Source organism: Ptychodera flava, chromosome 16 (assembly GCF_041260155.1).
Source record: "Ptychodera flava strain L36383 chromosome 16, AS_Pfla_20210202, whole genome shotgun sequence".
Lineage (NCBI taxonomy): Eukaryota > Metazoa > Hemichordata > Enteropneusta > Ptychoderidae > Ptychodera > Ptychodera flava.
Window position 1 is genome coordinate 38,991,590 of NC_091943.1, and position 20,152 is coordinate 39,011,741.

The 20,152-nt window shown below is 41.3% G+C and overlaps 1 protein-coding gene across 2 annotated transcripts in view; it reads right to left on the reverse strand.

Moving 5' to 3' along the window:
- Nucleotides 1-602: 602 nt before the first annotated feature.
- The window catches only part of LOC139114802 (far upstream element-binding protein 1-like), a 36,010-nt gene continuing 16,460 nt past the window's right edge, over nt 603-20,152 (reverse strand). The window contains exons 9-20 of one of the 2 annotated variants that reach the window (XM_070676735.1): nt 19,464-19,595; nt 19,075-19,177; nt 18,380-18,480; nt 17,946-18,141; nt 17,282-17,436; nt 10,665-10,846; nt 5,445-5,529; nt 4,835-5,090; nt 4,177-4,254; nt 3,459-3,640; nt 2,020-2,079; nt 603-1,496 (exon numbers count right to left, since the gene is read on the reverse strand). In XM_070676735.1, coding sequence (XP_070532836.1) covers nt 2,062-2,079; nt 3,459-3,640; nt 4,177-4,254; nt 4,835-5,090; nt 5,445-5,529; nt 10,665-10,846; nt 17,282-17,436; nt 17,946-18,141; nt 18,380-18,480; nt 19,075-19,177; nt 19,464-19,595 — 1,488 coding nt within the window. In that variant the 3' untranslated portion in view covers nt 603-1,496; nt 2,020-2,061. The remainder of the gene's footprint in view (nt 1,497-2,019; nt 2,080-3,458; nt 3,641-4,176; nt 4,255-4,834; nt 5,091-5,444; nt 5,530-10,664; nt 10,847-17,281; nt 17,437-17,945; nt 18,142-18,379; nt 18,481-19,074; nt 19,178-19,463; nt 19,596-20,152) is intronic. The other variant, XM_070676736.1, reaches the window with a different exon arrangement.

Here is a 20,152-nt window from a genome sequence, read left to right on the forward strand (position 1 = left end):
ATGTTTTGTTGTACCATGTTTTGATTTTGAGCTAAAATGACAATCAATGATCAGTGGAGAACATGCTCATTTAATACCATAAGAATTAAGTATTAAAAGCTTATAAAATTTACCGAAGGAAATAAGTTCATGTAATTTTCCAAGAATAGGTTCCCCTACCTGTAGTCTGTACAGTTTTCACCGTTTTCCATGCACTGAAACTGAAGTCATGAAATGTTGCACTAAAACATGCAAAGGCAAGATTGTTTCCCCCTCCCCCCAATGGCCAGACTCTGCCTTATACTGTTTTTTCTCTCACAAAAGGCAATGTTTCAATTTAAGTGACCTAAGCAGTCAAACAACACATTTATAACAGTAAGAACAATACCACATGTTTAAAATATGTTATACATGTAGATAAACAGAAAAAATAATTATGATGAAAATTATTCAACGGAATGTATTCGACTGCATTTTTGTCAAGTCACAATCCAAATAGCCAATGGTGGCGAGTCCTGGTAACCTCAACTGCTGATAATTGTACACAGCTGCACCAATCATAACTACAGGATAGAACAGAGCATGTCTAACAACAACAATAAATCAAATAATGAAACACAGAATGAGAGCAATACACATGACATAATGTCAAAGTTTTATTAAAATACAACAGGTACAAATACTGTTCAAGTAAACACAAGTATGCTATAACTTCATAAAGCCCTACAATGGCAAGCAATGTACCAACCTCCAGGAAAAAATGGAACGCTCATTCTCCTTACAAAATGTGATACAGCATGTGTGTGTTACATTAATGTTCACATAAAAATACTATTCAATGTCAATTCAATAAAGAAAAATTATGAATACAAAGTAGCACAGTAAAAGCAACAATTATAGACAATATATGGTAACTACTATCTCTTTGAGGCTAATTGCTCATCATCAAACACGATGGAAAAGTATATACGGCAATATTCATTTCAAGATTAAAAAGAGTACATGATAAAGAATCATTAAGTAACAGTTTATATATCATCAGTGGTACCATGAAACAGAGGAAGATTATGTGAGACTTTGTACCCGCCTTACCTTTTATGATTTTTATCAGCTACAATGGAACAGTAACATGATAATAGCAGATATTGTACTTTAAAGTATAGTTCATATGTACCTCTAGCAAAGGTCTCTCATGCAAATATATGTATTCAAAGTGACCTGATATAATAAGCAATAAAAATATATATTGAAAGTCTAACCATTCTTTTCAGGAAAAATTTTCAGTTTCCTAAACTAAGAACTTCATTTTCGCTAACACTTTTACACCAAATTGGGTTTACTTTGACTACCTAACGGGAACAATATCTTCATTTGGAAATGATGTTAACAGCTATGAATGTAGATTGGGAAGGCAATATCTCCACTTCAAACAAGGCAATCCAAGAATCCATATTGTATCACATGACATACAAGGCAATATGCAATGCACAAGAGGGTAATATAGTTCCTTATTGACCCTGTAGGAATAAGGCAATAAAAGGGGGCAAGGTGTTAATTTCAGAAACCACTGATTTGGCTTCATTCAGCTGAAATGGAAAGTCTGACTGGTTAAATGTGCGATGAGGGAAAAACAAATTCTATAAACACACTGGATGAGGGTTGAAAATGAAAACCAACAACAAATAACACAAACTAAAATCTTACACAATAAATGCTAACACAGTACCAAAAGACTACAGAAAAGCTACGGGTACTCTGTGCCTGCAAAGCTCTGCACAGACGTGTGGTATTATAAGTGAACATGCAAGTTTAGGACAAACACTACTACTATGCTGTAAAAAGTTAGAGTACATGTAACTTGAGTTAAAAACAAAGAGAATATAACAGGCAAGGGAGATATATACAGGTATTTTTTATTAGCATCTACACTACACTTAACAGACAAGAGAAAACAAGAGTATGTACTGAAATGGTGTGGTTAGTCAAGTATTTCAATGGCAAACATAACAAATTTTGGCAGATAAAAGAGAAAACCCACACCTTAATTGTGGAATGAATAGCCAAGATTGCAGCCTGCTGAAGTCAGTACTGTGGTTGTCCCTGAGCATGATGAAGGAAAGCAGTGCCATATGTCATTTCCACACGCAAGTCAATGGAACAACATAAAACAACATGAATGATTACACATGAAGCAGACACTTGAGGGCACACTTGATGATACTGAGAATGCTCCAGATGGTCATATAGAAGGCACATGCTTTGCAGTATCAGAAGTGTGATGATAGAAAACACTGAGCTGTCGTGACCGTGGATTACAAAATTGCTTGACAAATTAAAAATTGAAGATATCTAAACTGTTTAGAGAATTCTACCTGTCAGACTAACCACTACTACTGAATCTCTTTCACATTAAAGATGAAGATGGTATTGTTTGCTTTTTTGATAACAATGACAGAGTGTTCTTGAATGCACTTTAATGTTGGCAATGACATTTTTGCAAGACCAATTTCTTCATTGTTTGTACAGTAAAAGTTAATTTCTGCATGTTGAAAAAGTAAGCCAAACAAAGTACACATACTTAGGATTGATGTACATTATTAGTGCGATTTAAACTCATAGGTTCATGAAAATATTCACTATTGGTATACTGTTAGTGTTTGATTCACATACTTCAACAATGCTTTCAGCAATGCCAACTAATAACTCATAAGTGGTGAATTATTGCTGGTTGGTAGCTTTCCTCTTACGTACATTTAAAATTAATATTGAACTGTATTAGTCATTAAGTTTATTCAAAATATATCCTCCTAATTCACAATACACTTTTATATTTGCATATTCTCTGACGTGAACTAAATGCTATCATTAATTAAAGTATAACTATTCATGATAGACAATGGGGACACACTGTCTTGTTTCATATCCATGATCATTTACATTCACAAACAAAAAATATAATGACGTATATCTGCTGATATTTTAAACAGAACAATATATAGAAGAACAACAAAGCTGACAAAATCACCACATTTGAAAATGATACCTGCATAACGATAACTAATCTGCTATTTCTAGCTATCACCACTGATACAGTACGGCGCAATGACGATGACATTTGATGGAATGAAAATTAATCAGACACTGACATGAAACAGAGCCATGGGAAAACACTGGCAAGGTGTATCTATAGTGTATTCTCTTGCAATGAAATGACACTTGGCATTCTACACAAACAAGTACACATACAAACATACAAAGATAAACAAACGGCTTACTGCTGACTATTCATGCAACATAAAAATGATGTTAGTATTTGTGCTAAGAATACTATCAACATATTTTGTACTGCTGGTTCAGCTTTCAACAAAAATACCAGTAATATGCATGTTTTATTCTAAATATGATATTGATACCAACTACAGACTTCTTTTAATGTCAGAGTAAGAATAGCAATGCTGCAACAGGTTACTGTCACTTACCTGTTGCTGCTGAGGCTGTTGTTGTCCGCCTTGTTGTTGTTGTTGTGGTGGTGCTGCACCTTGTTGCTGGCCAGGTGTCTGTTGGCCATAGTACATGGACTGCTGTCTGTAGTACTCCGCCCAGGCTGCACTGTAATCAGGTTGGCCACCAGCTCCAGCTTGTGGGTTACCACCTTGCATACCTGGAAAAGGACACAAAACGTGCATGGTACACATTTACATTTAAACAGATCAATGCTCACCTTCTTTGTTTTAGTATATAGCAAAGAAAATATGATCATATTGAATATTTGAACAGCAATGGTGCTAGAAGCTCAGTATGAACTTGAAACTTTGTAGCTTTTTTACATTCTTTTTTTTCCAAAAGGCAATGAAAACATGACTTCCCTTGAATAATGCTTGTGAATACAAACACTTTGACAATGATGAAAATGCAAAGTTTTTAAAAATTCCCTCTGCTATCAAAAACAAATTTAAATATTCTTCAAAATTCTTCAGCTTGTAGCAAGCCCTACTATCAAACTCCATACACAGAACTCTGTAAAGAGTTCTAGTGGTGTTAGCGAAAAACTTGCTTGGTTTAATATAGCACACTTTCTACGCCCAACTATCATTGACTACATTAATCAGCCTCAAAGTTGGGTTCTAGCTTGGTGCTTGTACAAATTAAAATCAATGCCAATCATATCTTATCTTCATCATGTACAAGAACACTCACCTTGCTGCCTGTAATATTCAGCCCACAAAGCATTGTAATCTGGTTGCTGCACATTATCCGTCTTCTGTGCCTGGGTACCTATATATGTGAAAATAACACCACTGTCAGAAACAACCCACAACATAACTGGAGAAAACCATTCTTTGATTTGATGTTATGTAAATCATACCCTCTGATTAAACTATCCTCATATTGAGGATGTAATGTAGCAGGCCCTACTATCGAACTCCACTCACAGAAATCTGTCAAGACTTCTAGTAGCGTCAGCGAAAAACTTGCCAGGATTTAATATAGCACACTTTCTACGCCCAACAATCATTGACCACAAAGAGCAGCCTCAATGTCGGGTTCTAGCCTGGTGCATTGAAAGGGAATGAATGCTTCTCTAAAAGCACAACATTTTTTAATATTTGCAAGTTTTTTATTGCATTAATGTTTTCATGATATTTTGACAAGGAATTTACTTGTCTTCATGCTAAAGACTTTGAATAAATGTGTAAGTAACTGAATGTTACTTTAACAACTTCAAACACTTTACAAAAAGGCTTTGTTGATGAGAGCTATTCATTGTTTGCGGAAGAGTTACCCCTTCTTTCCCATATTTTGGACAGCTTTGTCAGAAACTGGGTTTCATAGTGTGTCCATAATCTACTGTTACCTTGGTTTGCTTGGCTGGTAGTGTTTGTAGTATTGCTGGTTGGTGTTGATGAGGATGGGGATTGTTGGGGTTGTTGTTGTTGTGCAGGCTGTTGGGACTGGTTCTGTGGTTGTTGCGGCTGCTGTTGTTGGTTCTGGTTCTGTGGTTGTTGCATCTGCTGAGTCTGTTGCTGTTGTTGCTGGTAGTACTGCTGGTAATACGCAGCCCACGCTGCAGCATTAGCATCTGCAGCCGCCTTGCTTGGATCATGTGGATTCTATACAGAGATTTGACAAATAACTTAGAAAAGCCTTCCAGATAACAAATCCTTCAACTTGACCTGTACCAACAACAAGTAGCTTAAACCTTTCTCTCTCGAAGTTACACACTTTGCAATTGCCAGACTGACTGTGTATGCCAAAATCCTTCAACTTCCAGATCACTTATCTTCCACAAGTTTAATTTGATTTGATATGACGTCATTTCAATTCAAATGAATAATAAGAATGTTTATGTTTGAAATGTAAAACTTACGCAGTCACTGATCATACAATATTAGAGAATTCCGTATACGACATGATTTAGTTGGGATGCAATCCAAACATGAACACCGTCTATCGCTATGACTTACATGTTGCTGCCATTGTTGGTAAGCATTGCCCCATCCTTGTGGAGTGAAAGCTTGAGGAGGTCCTGGTGGGCCTTGACCTGGACCACTGTAATTAGAGATAGACACTGATTAGAGATCAGTTCACATACCTATTGAAGAGTAGAATTTACCCACAATTAACTAATTGATTGACAAGTGCATGTCTGCACGTCTCCGGGTATGAAGAAGTGTTCAACTCAGCATGCATCACAACATTCAAAGCAATTCTATAACTTCATCATTCTACTTGGTATCAAATGAGATGTAAGCTGCACATATATTGCAAATAGTGCTGATCTTGCTGTATCTACATTAAGGCACTGTTGCCTAGTCCCGTTTGTTTGAGACAGGACTAGGCTACAGTGGGCTTAAAGGGTTGAAGTCTCGCCATATTTTGATGTTTTTGTCGTTAAATTTGAGGCCTACACCCTAGTTCTGGTTGTCAGTGAAATTTACATTGATAAAACAAACATTTACACTAAAAAAAGCTTATTTGAGCAGTTTTTAGACTTATATTGTGTTATTTTACAAAAACACAGAAAAGGATCCACGTTTGCAGGTTGATTGTGGCCACATTTTCTGGAAATTGCCAAGTTCATCCCATTTTGGCATAAGTAGCTGAGACATCACTCGTAATATATGTGATGGTGACTTGTCCATGCCACAGTGCATTCAGGGTTCGCGCTAACGTTCGCCACAGTCGCAAATTGCGAATAAATGTCGATGTGGCGAAAAAAATTGCTACGCCTTCGCCACGCGTGGCGAAAGCTCGTGACCGGGTGCCGTGTTGACCCTAGACGCCTTCGAAAGTCACGTCAGTCCTGCGAACCCAGACTGACGGTTTTCTCGAAGGACCAATAATTCGATATGCGGGTGTTCATTGTGATCGATCCAAAATATGTACTGGATAATTTAGGTAGCCTACTATTCTAACAACTAGTCGTTTTTACAAATAAGTCTACGTTATTTTCCGCAATCCAAATTTTCCAGCATAACGCTGCAAGCATCGTACGAAACATTTGACCACGTACGTCGCGTCAGGATGCAAGCATGAAGGGTAATTTGAGTTCACGCCGGCCAGCATAGCAGCCACAACGTATTCCAAACAGCGTGCACCATCGTTAATCACGCCGGTTCTGTCACTTTTAACGTATCAAAATAACCCTTAGATCGGTCAGACTATCGAAATATTCAGTCATTTAAATATCTAGCCTTTGAACAAAATAATTCGTTGCTTTGTCGTACGTCAACTGATGATCGACGGCAGAGTTCCTGACCATGCAACTGACAGACTAAAATGATGGCGTTGGACTTTGCCCAGAGCTTAAATGAGCATGCGTGAAAAAGTTTCAAGATCCCCAGTTTGTATACTCCGGTCCGTGTACGGTTTGGGTAGTTTCGAGACACCCAAACAATGCAAATGTGTTACGAATGCATGGTACGATGTGATGCGGCTTGCGGGCAGCTACGATTGCCAACTACAAATAGTTATTGATTGTTCTCAGCTGGAAAGAAACTAGGTTTAAAATATCTTACGGAAAAAAGGAAATAAGGAAACCACGGAGAAGAGAACAAAGACAGACGAACCACGGTCTAGAACATGGTCGAACAAATTTCAGCAAGGTTTTTGTCTGTGCATGGAAGTATAATGTGAGACTACAGATAAGTCGGTTGATCATAGATTTGTTGTATTGACGATCTGCTCTTTTGATTTTTCACTGAGTTTGCGAATTGAACTAATTTTCAAAACCTAAGCAATTTTTAATACCAATAGTTTTCTTTGATACTTTATGGACAATGCTTTGCATAGTCAGGCAATCACTGTAATTTATCCAGATCACCAGATAACGGTATAAAGCAGTTTTAAATCATGTAAAAAATAAAAAGAGGAACAATTATGGCCAATGGTTAGACTTTGATGATTTTTTCATAACATGTTGTGCAAGTTTGTTCCAAGAACTCTATTTGTTGTTTGTGTCATAATAAAGGTTAAAAATAAACAAAAGTTTTTTGTCCCTGTCTATAAAGAGAGGGGTCAATTTATTCACCAGCATTCATGAAATTTGGATCTGAACGGAGTTAAGACCACTTTTTGTTTAATAAATATTTTTTTAATTGAAGGACAGACAACTTTCACAAAGGACCTGGAGTTTTACCGTGCTCCTGGTCATTATTATCTGCAGCTATAAAATTGGCAGAAAATGTGCTCAGCAGTTTATCTGTCAAGGAATTAAAGTGTATGTACAACAGCCCTGGCCCGGCCCTGGCCCAACATTTGGATAATAAAGTACAAACGTTATTGAAAATAGGGTTTGTGCAATTTGTATGTGAAATTGATTTGTTGGGTGTGGCTAATAAAAATTGCTTGTGGCTAAAAAAATTTTGATCATTTTAGCCACACTAACAGACTGTGGCTACAATGAAAAAATTCCTAGCGCCAACACTGGCATTGGATATGATAACAGCTTGAGCGGACGTATAGAAATTTGCATAATTAATAGGCTGCAGAGCCTCGTTCTGAATGTAAACAAGCAATATGTCGGAATACACGTCGTTCGAGCGGCTTAGTCGTGAAAATGGGCTCGAAAGCTCACAAATATGATTATTTAATGCGAAATTGAACATGCTATGAGGTAATGTACACTTTTGAGAGTAATTTCATCGTATCTATGCATGATAGAAATAAATACTAATGATAATTGACAACTGAATTCGTACGTTGCAATGATGGTTTATACCTCTCAGCTGTGTGCTATTTTTAGACTGTGACCCGAAACACACTGATACAGGTCTTGAACAAAAATAATACTTGTTGTGTCAAACCACTTGCTATTGAACAACGCTTGTGACAAGTTTCGTGAATTTCTGACAGTGCGCCTATATTTGCGGCATGATTTCATGATGCCATGTATGCGCTGTTAGTGTTACCGTACAAGGCCGATCGTACAGCCCAGTGTACGCGTGTACAGCGTACAACGCTATGGCACTGAAACTCGCCTTTATGCTATCGGACTTCAGTCAACATTGACGAGTTGAAACATGGTAACTGAACAGTGATATACTACCCGTTACCAGTGAAAAGGAAAACTGTGACAAATCACGGTCACTCAAATCCACTCTTACAAAGATATTATTATCTTGAAAGGCTGAGGGGTCAGTAAAATCAGGCGTGGGAATGTCCGACCACCACATCCTGCATCGACTCCAAACAGACAGACACTGACAGTTGACAATGACCGAATATACAAGAGAAGTCGGCCAGTACAGTATGCACCCTATTAGAATATATGCTCCATATTATTGTTTCTTTTTTCTGAAGTCTCACTTAAGTTATATACGAAAGCGATCTAAATGTCATTCATAAGATGAGCGTAATGTTTGCAAACTTCACAGATCACAGTTCAACGCACGTATGATATACACACATTGGGTAAAATAAAGATGGCGGTGTATCGCGACCGGGGGTAGCGAGTTTGCAGTCTTCGTAGTTACACTTGAAGTTCGTTAAAAAGTCATAGGAGATGGCGAAGCAACTTAGTTAAGAGTCATCAAGCCATGAATTTTACTGAAGAAATGGCATAATGTTTGCCTGAACTTTAATACGGTACGCGCGCGATCTGCAGAAACACGGAGGCAGACCGTACATGTTTTGCAGGGTGGACGTGGGAGCTCTTCGACTTTGAGTTGTTTTCTGAATGTTCGTAGTACCCGGTAGTATTAAACCGACAAAATAACAAAAACTATGGTAGTAAAAAGTTAAAATTGTTTGGCATATTCAACTGTGAAGAGAATGCGTATGCAATCATATTGCTTTGTTGCGAGTGGCAGACTTCTCCTGGCCGAGTCCCACTGCACTGGCCGAGTTGGTCGGCACCATCGGCGCTGGCGATGGCCGAGTTCGCAACTGCCCGACTTCTCCGGTTACCCAATGGAATATTGGTAGCCAATGCATACGAGGACTACCGCGAAATTGGAACCCAAGCATCAAATATAAAGATAACATAAGTTGGATTGACAACAGTAAAATATGTGATATTGTGCAATCTTTGGGCCTAAACAATTTGTAAACGTGAGCAAGGCGTCAGCGGAGTGCGACACGTTCCTCACTCTAAGCGGCCATCTTGTCTCTCTGATGGCGGGACAGTGTACGACCTACGAGGCCAAAGCAGTGATTTGCAGGGCTGAACAAGAATAAAACTAAGTTAGGGGTCTTCAATAATGATTAGACTGTCTAACTATGTAAAAATATTCACAAGAATCAGCTGTGCATGTAGTTGCGGCAGCCCAAAAGTAGGCCTATGTTTAGCGAGCCATAGATCGACAATACACACATAGCACCAAAAGTAAGCCGTAGAAGTTGATAAAAATTCATAGGCACAAACTTAACTGCTTTATATGACCATAGAAACGTCTCTGACATCGTTTGTTGGGAAAAAATGGGCTGAAATTGCCCCCAAAAAACAGGAAAAATCACACTAACGGTCAAGTAGAACAGCGCCCTCATCACTTCCATTTGAACGAAATTCTAATATAAATATGCAAATAGGGGTATCTCCGCTCAAGCTGATAATAGTCATAATTCCCTAAGCGAAATTAATGCAACTGAGAATGTCATCTTCGCCAAAGAAGACAACGCCAACTGGCTTTACATAGATGCTCTTCAGAATTTACAGACCTATAGATTTTAACAATCAGGACCTCAAGAGAAACTAGATCAGGAGCGCAACTAGTTGACTCTCAATGACAAGCATGCATGGTGTTGACAATGCAATCTCAACCAGTTTTACATATATACCACAGTCCAACACACTACTACTGTAGACACACAACGAAAACACAAACACAAACTACCAGATTATGAACAAAGTGTGGAATTGCCAACCCAGCCCTTTATAACTTCTAAAATCTGTATGCAAAATTTGAATAATGCCATGACATTTGTAGATACATGTAGCAAAGACTCATTCTGATCCACAGCTTGTAAAAGTAGTTTTCTTGTCAAGATTGGCATCACAAAGCTTTACATAAAGTTTACACTTTAATACTATATAAGACTTGTTGTCATGCCAAATTCTTGGGAAGAAATGAATTAAGATTGACCTAATGTAATCAATTTCAGCATTCACAGAGTATGAACTAAAAAAGTTAAAGACAAACAAAAAAAATTATCAATGAAAAATATGAAAAGAGAAACATTCTTACCCTTGTGGTGGATGGTTGTAACCTCCTGGTCCAGGTCCACCTGGTCCGCCCGGTCCTCCTGGCCCACCTGGTGGCCCTCCTGGTCCTCCTGGTCCACCATGAGGGCCTCCTGGGCCTCCAGGGCCACCTGGGCCTCCTGGACCTCCTGGTCCACCTGGTGGTCCACCTGGACCGCCTGGACCCTATTGACAGAAATAAAGTTTTTGAGTTATATTTTCTTCAACATAAAAATACATAGTTATTGTATCATGAGTTCAAGGTGCAGTCACTATATACATTATGTTGTTATTAGCATCTAAAAATTCAAAAACATGATCTTAAAGAGGCACTCCCCTTCTGTAACATTTTTAAAAAGCATTTTTTTAATGCCAACGGTCATGTTTGACGTGGCGACTGCGCGCCGATCGCGAGATATCGATAAAAACATGTCATTTCCCGAGTGTATTTTTCACATCCCGAATTTTTACGACCGTTTCTGATTTTGACCCGAAATCCCCCAAATGTTTGTTGTTGCGCTGATTGACGATATTCTAGGGAGTCTATAATAAGTTCGAACGACGCAATAAATTTACTTCCCACTGCAAAGACTTTATATACAGCATTATGCTTTTACCTCAGGTGAGTTTTTAAAAACTTCTCGTTAGTTTTTGTCGTTTTCATTATTCTAAATCAGTTGTATTATATTTTTAATCAATACCACATAAACATCAGTTTTTACGTGTTAAATATTAGCCGCCTCCGATGACTACATTTTGTCGTCTGCCACACTGTACTTGTGGTTCGAAGCGCGCGTGGTATGCGTCCATGCATACCACGCGGCGGCCGCTGTATATCAACCGCACGTAACTGTGCTAGTCACCTATGTGAATTCTGGTGGAATCTGCAAAAATTGTTTGTCGTTTTTTCGCCAAGTCAGTAAGACTCCGCTTTCTCCTATGGGACATGACTGATCACCGACGCGCGTGGTTCTGTGGCGTGCAGCAGCGTAAGCGTAGACTCGTACTCCATAGCTTAGTTGACAATGGCCCCAGTGCCGAATGTTCGATGTTCAGAAGCTGAATTTAGGTGGGCCACCGGACTTCAAACTTTTACTTTTTTGGAGACATGTTTTTATCGATATCTTGCGATCCGCGCGTAGTCGCCACGTCAAATATCGACCGTTGGCATTAACCCTTTTCCTGCCAAGTCGGTGAAAATCCGCTTGAAATTCGGTGTAGCTAGAATCTGAGCAGCCACGGCCGTTATCCTGCCAAGGCGGTGGAAATCGGGCTACTTTTTGGTACCCCCTTTCCTGCCTAGTCGACGGAACTACGTGTAGCAAACCCTTGCTCGCGCTAGGGGTCGTTCGAGGACAGGTTTTGGGCGAGGAACGGCGTTTGCTCTCGAAATGGGTTCACAGAGAGTCCAACGACAGGGAAAGGTGCAGAAGCTACCCAGCCAGTCCCCCACCCCGTTGGGGGACTGGTTTTTTTGGGGGGACGAGTAGCGTACTTGGCAGGTTAGCATGGTGACGTATCCTAGTGGAGTTTGGGCTAACTTGGCTCTGAGGCACTACATAGATTGCGGCCGAAATTGACCGTCTCGGCAACGCTAATCTGTAAGGCAACCGCCTAAGACCGCCTCAGCTGGCGGTGCAATTTTTTGCCAATGGTGCGAGACGAAAATCACGGACTTAGTCCTGATTGACGGGAAGTGCGGACGGATTTGACGGACTCGGCTTGATTAGTCCCTGACATGGAACTGATCCGAACGGACTTGAGCGACATTTGTGAAGGATAACCACCGCTTTTAACCGACTTGTTACCTTCTCGAAAAGACTACCCACTCAGATGTCGGACGTTGTCGGCTGCACTTGGCTCTAGACGTTCAAGCCGTGCAACGAAACACACCGCCTCAGCCTTGCCATTCACGAACATGGCCTCAAAATTTGATACCATTGTTCACCGACTTGGCGGCTGCGGTTAGGTGCGTGAACCGTTGTTCACCGACTTGTTACGCCTATGTTGTCCCTCTGAAGTTCGGCTAACGGCCGAGTCTAACGGGAGTTGGCAGACCTGTGTTTGGTTTATACCGTAGTATGACCGACTCAGGTAGAGGTACCTGTCGGTATATTCCGAGTTTTACGCACTCGGGCGTCAATGACGGGTCGTCATCACCGCTGATGACGTAGACGTGCTGGCCACGTTATTTGAAGGAGCCATGTTTGCCCAACGGACGAGGCCGAGACAGCTGTTGACAATTTTGGCATCCTTCATCTTTGACCGCCTTAGTTGGGTAAGCCGCTCGGCAGGCGACGGTTATGACCTAAACAAGCCGCTGAAGCACTGTTCGTTGCCGTACAAGAACGAGACGGCCAGTCCATTACTGCTTAATGGGCGATCTGTCGGGTTGGCTTGTCACCGACTTGGATGACAATACGCCCTGCGCAGGCGTACTTAGAAGGGACATGAGGTTAAAGATACGGGTTTCCCACCCGTACTAAACATGGGCTTGGGCCAACGTCCTTGGTTGGCAGGTGCGCATGCCACGTACCCAGCTGGACGGAATGTCAAGTTGAGATGCTAATGACATTGACTATGTTATGCTAAGTGCTCGAGGGATTTGCATCGCAAATGAGTATTATTAGCATATCAAATGGTGCGGACAGGCAATTTACATGACGGGTAGGAATGTCAGCGCCGGTTGGTGGACTGATTGCCGTAGGTCGATTATAATAACAGGTGGCTGCATATAAACATCCCTGCGTCCAATCATGTCCAGGGCTTTGTTTCCCTGTGGCTTTAAAAGGGTGGGACCTGCTAGTCTGTCGACACTGTTCCAGACATGAGCTTGACGGACCGCAAAAGTTTTCTGAAGGCGAGCAGACGACTGAAGCTCAAAGATGCAGAGTCTCCGGGCGGTAGTGGTAGCGATCGTTGTGATGTCCCTAGTAAATGTTCTAAGAAGTCGGGCAAGAAACGCTCCCGTAAGGCGAAGCTATCTCCGGCTGAAAAACCCAGTGGTAAGCGTAAACGTAAGACTGATCGTTCTGCCGATGAGGATGATGACGGGTCACCGGTTGCCAGTGGTTCTCACCCGGCTGCTCCGGGAGAGACTACTTCACCTGCAGAGACTACATCTGCTCTTGTGGGAGATACTTCACCTGCACAGACTACGTCTGCTGCTGCTAGTGAGACAGTTAGTAACGAGACGGCTGATACCATTGGTTCTCCCCCGGCTGCTCCGGGAGAGACACCACCTGTTGCGTGCACCATGAGCCCTCATCCTGCGTCAGGAGAGGTTCCTGTGCCCAGTGCGAAAGAGCTTGAGTCCTCGTCATCAGCAGAGGCTGCCCAGCCCGCTCCTGCCATAGTTTCGTGTGCTGCGATGTCCCCGCCGAAAAAGATAGTGCGGAGGGTTCGTTATCAGGATAGCCCACCTGATTTTGAGCCAGATATGATCCTTGATGCCGCTACGGGCGAGTTCAGGCCCAGACGCCCAGACGACGGTGATATCACCGCTGAGTCCGACTCGGAGGTTGACGAGGATGCGGCAGAGGACGATGACTTTTATGACAGGCAGTATGTAGGTGAGGCAAGCTCTGACGACGATGATGACGTTGCTGCTGTGTTGGCGGAGGACGACACCCCTCCTGTCTGGCGTATGTAGGGAACTACCGATGCTAATATATTTGAGGAGACCGATTTTGACCATGAGAGAGGACCGACTTTCACCTTGCCCAGCCACTCCCGTGAGATCGATTACTTTTTTAAGTTTATTTCAGCTACACTGATCAGATTGGCCAAGGACGAGACTAATAAATACGCCAAATTCCACCAGCGATATATCGCTAGGAAAATAGATAAATACTGGCGTAACGCTGACTACCGAGAGGTGCAGGCGTTCATTGGCGTCTTAGTCTGTATGGGTATCGACCGTAAATCATCAGTGGAGGATTATTGGTCTAGCGATCCATTTCTGAGAAACCAGGGTATTTCTACTGTGATTACCCGCAGTCGCTTTCAGCAGCTTATGCGATACTTTCATCTGGCAGACCCAGAGAACGATCCACGTCGTGATCCTGATGAGGCACGCCGCCGACGTCGGTGTCAGGAGGATCCCCTTTATAAAATCAATCCATGGATGGAGCCCATAGTTGACAGGTGCGTAAATAATTATAAGATGGGTAGGGAGATCTCCATCGACGAGGGCATGGTGCGATTTAAGGGCCGTTCTAAATTTAAGCAGAGATTACCGCATAAGCCTGATCGAGACGGTTTCAAGATATGGCAGCTGTGCGACTCCAGCACTGCATACTTCGCTAACTTTGCACCGTACCTAGGTGTGAATTTCGGGATCGGACTGATGGAGACGGCAGGAGCGAGGTGTGGTGAAAAGAATTACGATGGAGCTGGTCCAGCCATTCTGTGGATATAATCACAGCCTATTTTGTGATAGCCTGTTTAGCACGGTCGTTACTGCTAGAGAGCTGATGGAGACCGGGATCTACATGGTCGGGAGTTTTAACCGCCGTAATCGTCGCACCATGCCCCCTCAATTAATTCCGCCGGGTAAGAGGAAGCGCCTTCCTCTGTCTGTTGGGGATATGAAAGCCACGACCAGAATGGACTCTCGTCTTAACATCACTGCTTATCAGGATAGTAACGCTCAGGTGCTGATCTTGAATACGGTCTATCCACCCTTGGAGTGCGTGCCAGTGGGGGAGGGAGACGAGCAGCGACAAGTGCCTCTGTCGCTGTATAATTATCGCCGGTACATGGGAGGCGTCGACCGAGCCAACCAGAAGCGCAATTACTTTCACACTGGGCGCAAGAACCACAGATGGTGGACATATCTGGCATGTTACCTGATTGATGTTGCCCTGGTAAATGCATATATATGCTTCAAGCATGTACACCCTGATAGTAAGCTGACCCATAAGATGTTTCATCTGCGTGTCGGGAAACAACTCATTGGCGGTTATTGTGGGCGATCGCAGCCCAGAGTGAGAGAGGGCGAGGCCACCGTTTCTCTTGCCTCGTACATAAAACCACAAAATCAGCCGATGCACGTTGTCATCCGTTTGGAGGGGCGGCAGAAATGCTGTAAAGTATGCAGCAGAGAGGGTAAGACCACTGCGAGCGGACGACTGTCTGAGACGTCCAAAGGATGTAGTCTGTGCGGGGTTCATCTTCACGAGGGCGAGTGTTTTGCGGCTTTTCATCATCGCATGATGCTACGAGGTAAGAGGAGCGTTGGCGTGCAGACCTCTACTCACACAGCCCCGACGACACCCATCAGCAAGAGAACTCGACGTAAATAACGGACAGGGGACAGCTTCGCCTAACAGTGGCTTGAATGTATTCTTAACACGGACCATGATCACATTTTGAGCACGGTTGTGCCGTTTGTTTGTGCTTTACGATCCCGCTGATTGTAAATTGAAACACGGATTATTTTGTACAATCCCCGATTGTAATCTTTGTAACACGGACCATGCACTCGGACGTCGAGACAGACTCTGAGATTTATTATTCGGCATAATGTAATTATTCCCGAATAAAATACTATCTATGGATCGCATATTTTCGTTTGTTTTGTTTAGACGGATTATTTTGTACAATTCCCCCTATTATAATTTTGAAACACGGATCTGCCACCCCGATTGTAATTTTTGAAACACGGACCATGCACTCGGACGTCGAGACAGACTCCGAGATTTATTGTTCGGCATAATGTAAATTATTCCCGAATAAAATACTATCTATGATCGCATATTTTCGTTTGTTTTGTTTTTACCCCCACTTTCGTTTTTGGCAGATCCGTAAGGACGCTATTGTAATGGATGAACGTGCGTTGTATCACGTGGGAGGGGCACAGCCCAACGGAGGCTGTGCTCGTGCGACGTAGACGTTGTACCAACCATCTGTCGTTTGGGTTAGTGCATAGAGCAGTTGCACTGTCCAGAGCTAAGGTGGTACAAAACTGCACCTTAGTAACCCTTTTCCTGCCAAGTCCGTATGTCACCACAGGTCAAGATCGTTAAATTATGAACACAACGTATTCCATATGATGTATTTTAACATAATACTTTACATTTGAAAGCTGTTGAAAACATAAATACTGTAAACTTGATTTTTTTGGACTAAAGATGCTATTACATACCAAGCCAAGTGGGTGAAAATACGTCATATTCTGGCTCAATACCGCTTTTTACTGACTTGGCTGATGGGGAAGTGATACTGTCTGGCAGGAAAAGGGTTAAGCTTGTCAACTAAGCCTGTACATGGGTGGCCTGCATTGTTATTGTTGACAAGTGAATTCTGGTCAAGATTAGAATTCAAATGTAAACAATAACAGCATTTTACACATATAGACAGTGTTGGCAAGCTAAATAGTTGGTGTTTCATCATGCTTTGGGGAGAAGAACAAGAACTTGCAAGTAACATAAAGTTTAGTTACAGCTGCTGGCCCTTCAAATTGCCTTGGTTCCATCTTTGAATTGACTTGTAAGTTATGAAAAACACTTTGGATGAGCAACAGATAACCAGTACACAAGTTACTTTTTTATCCTTTTAAAACTTTCTTGATGGAAGGTTCCTAGAGCACCTGTTGTTATTCTTGATAATGTTACTCACCCCAGTAATCTTTTCATGTATAAGTTGCTGTGCATGCTGTATTTGAGAAGGACTTCCCCTGATGGTGAACACCTTATCACCCATTGGTCCCTGATTCCTGGTCAATTCAACATGTGCTCCTGACATCTCCTTAATGCCTCTGATTGTCTCACCCCCTTCAAAGAAAACCATGAAAGTGTAAGATGGGAAATATCACGGTATTGAATACAGCAAGATGTGACCTTTGAGTAAGATATACTGGTAACCTTTGCCAGAGTAAAAAATATTTTCAAATCTAAACACCTATGATACAAACACATATGAAAATAACAAATTTTCATACGATACATATGATGCTCCATCATAACCTCAAACAGTAACATCTGTACATGTTGAAGCAAGAAGCTTATAGCAATCTTGTATCTCCTCCAAACATCAAATTACAAGGGATCACTGTACTATAGGTTTACCAACATGGTTTACCCTATTGATAACAATCTTTTGGAGAAAGGTACACAAATACACAATCTTTTGATAAGAGATGATATATCAAGGCTGATACAGTCTGAGCATTGTTGTTACATTTTTTCATTTAATCATGGTAACATAGATGGACAAATGTGATACTGCTTAAGGATCCAGCTGGAAGAAAAAAACTCATTTGAAATAAATTATTGCGTCTAACCTTTGCCAATGACAAGTCCACATTTGTTTGCTGGCACATTGTGAGTGATTGTATCTACTCTCTCTGGTGGTCCACCACGGAATCCACCACCACCACTGCCTCCGCCACCACCTCCTCCACCTCTGTGGGGAGGAGGACCACCAAATCCTCCACGGTCACCTCTTCCCCCTTGCTGCCTTCTCTGCTCATCTCTTTGCTTGAGGAACCAAAATTGACAGAAGCACGCAAATCAAAAATTATGTCATGTTCAAGTTCACCACAGATGGGCAGGGTAGTATGGAATATTAAAACTATTAGATGGTGCAGATATCTCACCTATATATCACAATGGTTTTTAAAGTACAGGTACTGTTGTATGACTGAGAATGCTATAGAAACACCAGTGTGTGTTTTTCAGGTAATTAATGATACAATCAGCGATTATGACCACTTACACTGGCACTTGCAATTAGATCTTCAATCATTCTGACAGCTGTGTCAATTCTATCATGGGAACCACTGATCATTGCCAGTCTTTCTGGTGTACTGCCGTCATCTAGAATAAAACAACACAGACAAAATTTATCAAAGCTAAGACACACGTCATGATGCGATGATAATGTAATGAAAATATTGCCTGGGATCAAACAAAGAGTACACTGATGCCATGAAAACAGTGAAGAAGAATTACAAGTCAAATACATGATCTTAACATCCTTCCTGCATCTGTATATTTCCAGCTCTCAAAACTACAAGTCATTTTTACATGACTTGTTGATTTGCAACGCTAGAAATTTCTAGTCATATGACTTTGCAGACATGCTTTATTTTAACTTATTATCATTTGATATCCCAGATCCATATTCACCTCTTCCACCTCCATCACCAAGGGGACCACTGGATAAAAACAAACGGTCTGAAAAGCGTATATCACATTACACATAACAAATGCTTATGAAGTTACACATACAAGTAGGCTTAACATGACGGTTTACTGTTTAAGGTTAGCTTCATATATATTTTACGGAAAAAAATTTGCAATGAGAAGTTTCATGGAGTCAATGCAAAATATGCTGCAGTTTATGATGAAGATTTGCAAATTCCTTTTGTACTCAATTTTATGCTAAGTGGAAAGATCCTCCTTTCTTACCGTGTTTAAACTGAACCCTTGCACCACTTTCATTTTGGATCTTCTTTATCATGTCACCACCACGTCCTATCACTATGCCAACAGCAAACCTTGGAACTCTCATCTGTGTAAATGGAAATTCAGGAAGAAATTCCATAAAGTGTTGAATGGAATCATCGATTCATATGTAACTCATCAAACTGACACCACAAATCAGCAGTATTTCTAATGTAACTTCTCAGACTTCTTTCTTTGGGAGGAGATAAGGATTTTATATCTGGTAAATTTTGTTTTGTGTTCCTGCTCCATGTTTAAGATATCACCCAGTCAGAATTGCTATTTAGGTCACTTTACTATACAGCAACTCGTTGATACATAGTCAATCAAAATGTTTGTAAGAAAGTGTGTACCTCATAGCCGTTACCGCCACCGCCACCACCACCGCCGCCACCGCGGTCCATCCTAGATCCATATTCACCTCTTCCACCTCCATCACCAATGGGACCAGGACCAAAGTCTCTTTCATAACTGTCTCCTCTCATCTGTAAAAAATACATATTTGACACATTGAGATTTCAACATACCACAGAGACACATTTTGTAACACTTTCTTCCTCTTATTCTTTCCTGGCTACAGATTAAGTCATGTCAACCCATAATTTCATCAGCTGTATACAGGTTTATACTTATGTCATAAAAGCATTTATCATTACTTTCTGAGCAGAAAGTGCAATTTGTTTAAGTTATAAATGAAAATAAATCTAAAATTGGGCAACGGTGCTTGAAATTATCTTATGCATCTTGCCCTCCTTTGCCCATTATAAATTTACATTAACTGAAAAACTAGCACTTTGCATTGGCAATTTTCAATAAACCCCCTACATGTAAGGGACCGTCTCAGATTGTCGCAGAAGTTCAAGAAACGAAATTTCTTCGTTTAGATCATAACCCCCTCCCCCCTCCCCTAAACGAAACTTCAAAAGTGCGAAATGTTCATGTCTGCCTGAGAGTACAATGTTGCATTTTGCTATAGCTACTAAAGTAAAGACGTATATCCCTTGCCACATTACAATTAAAGTATCGATCAGATTTGAGTACT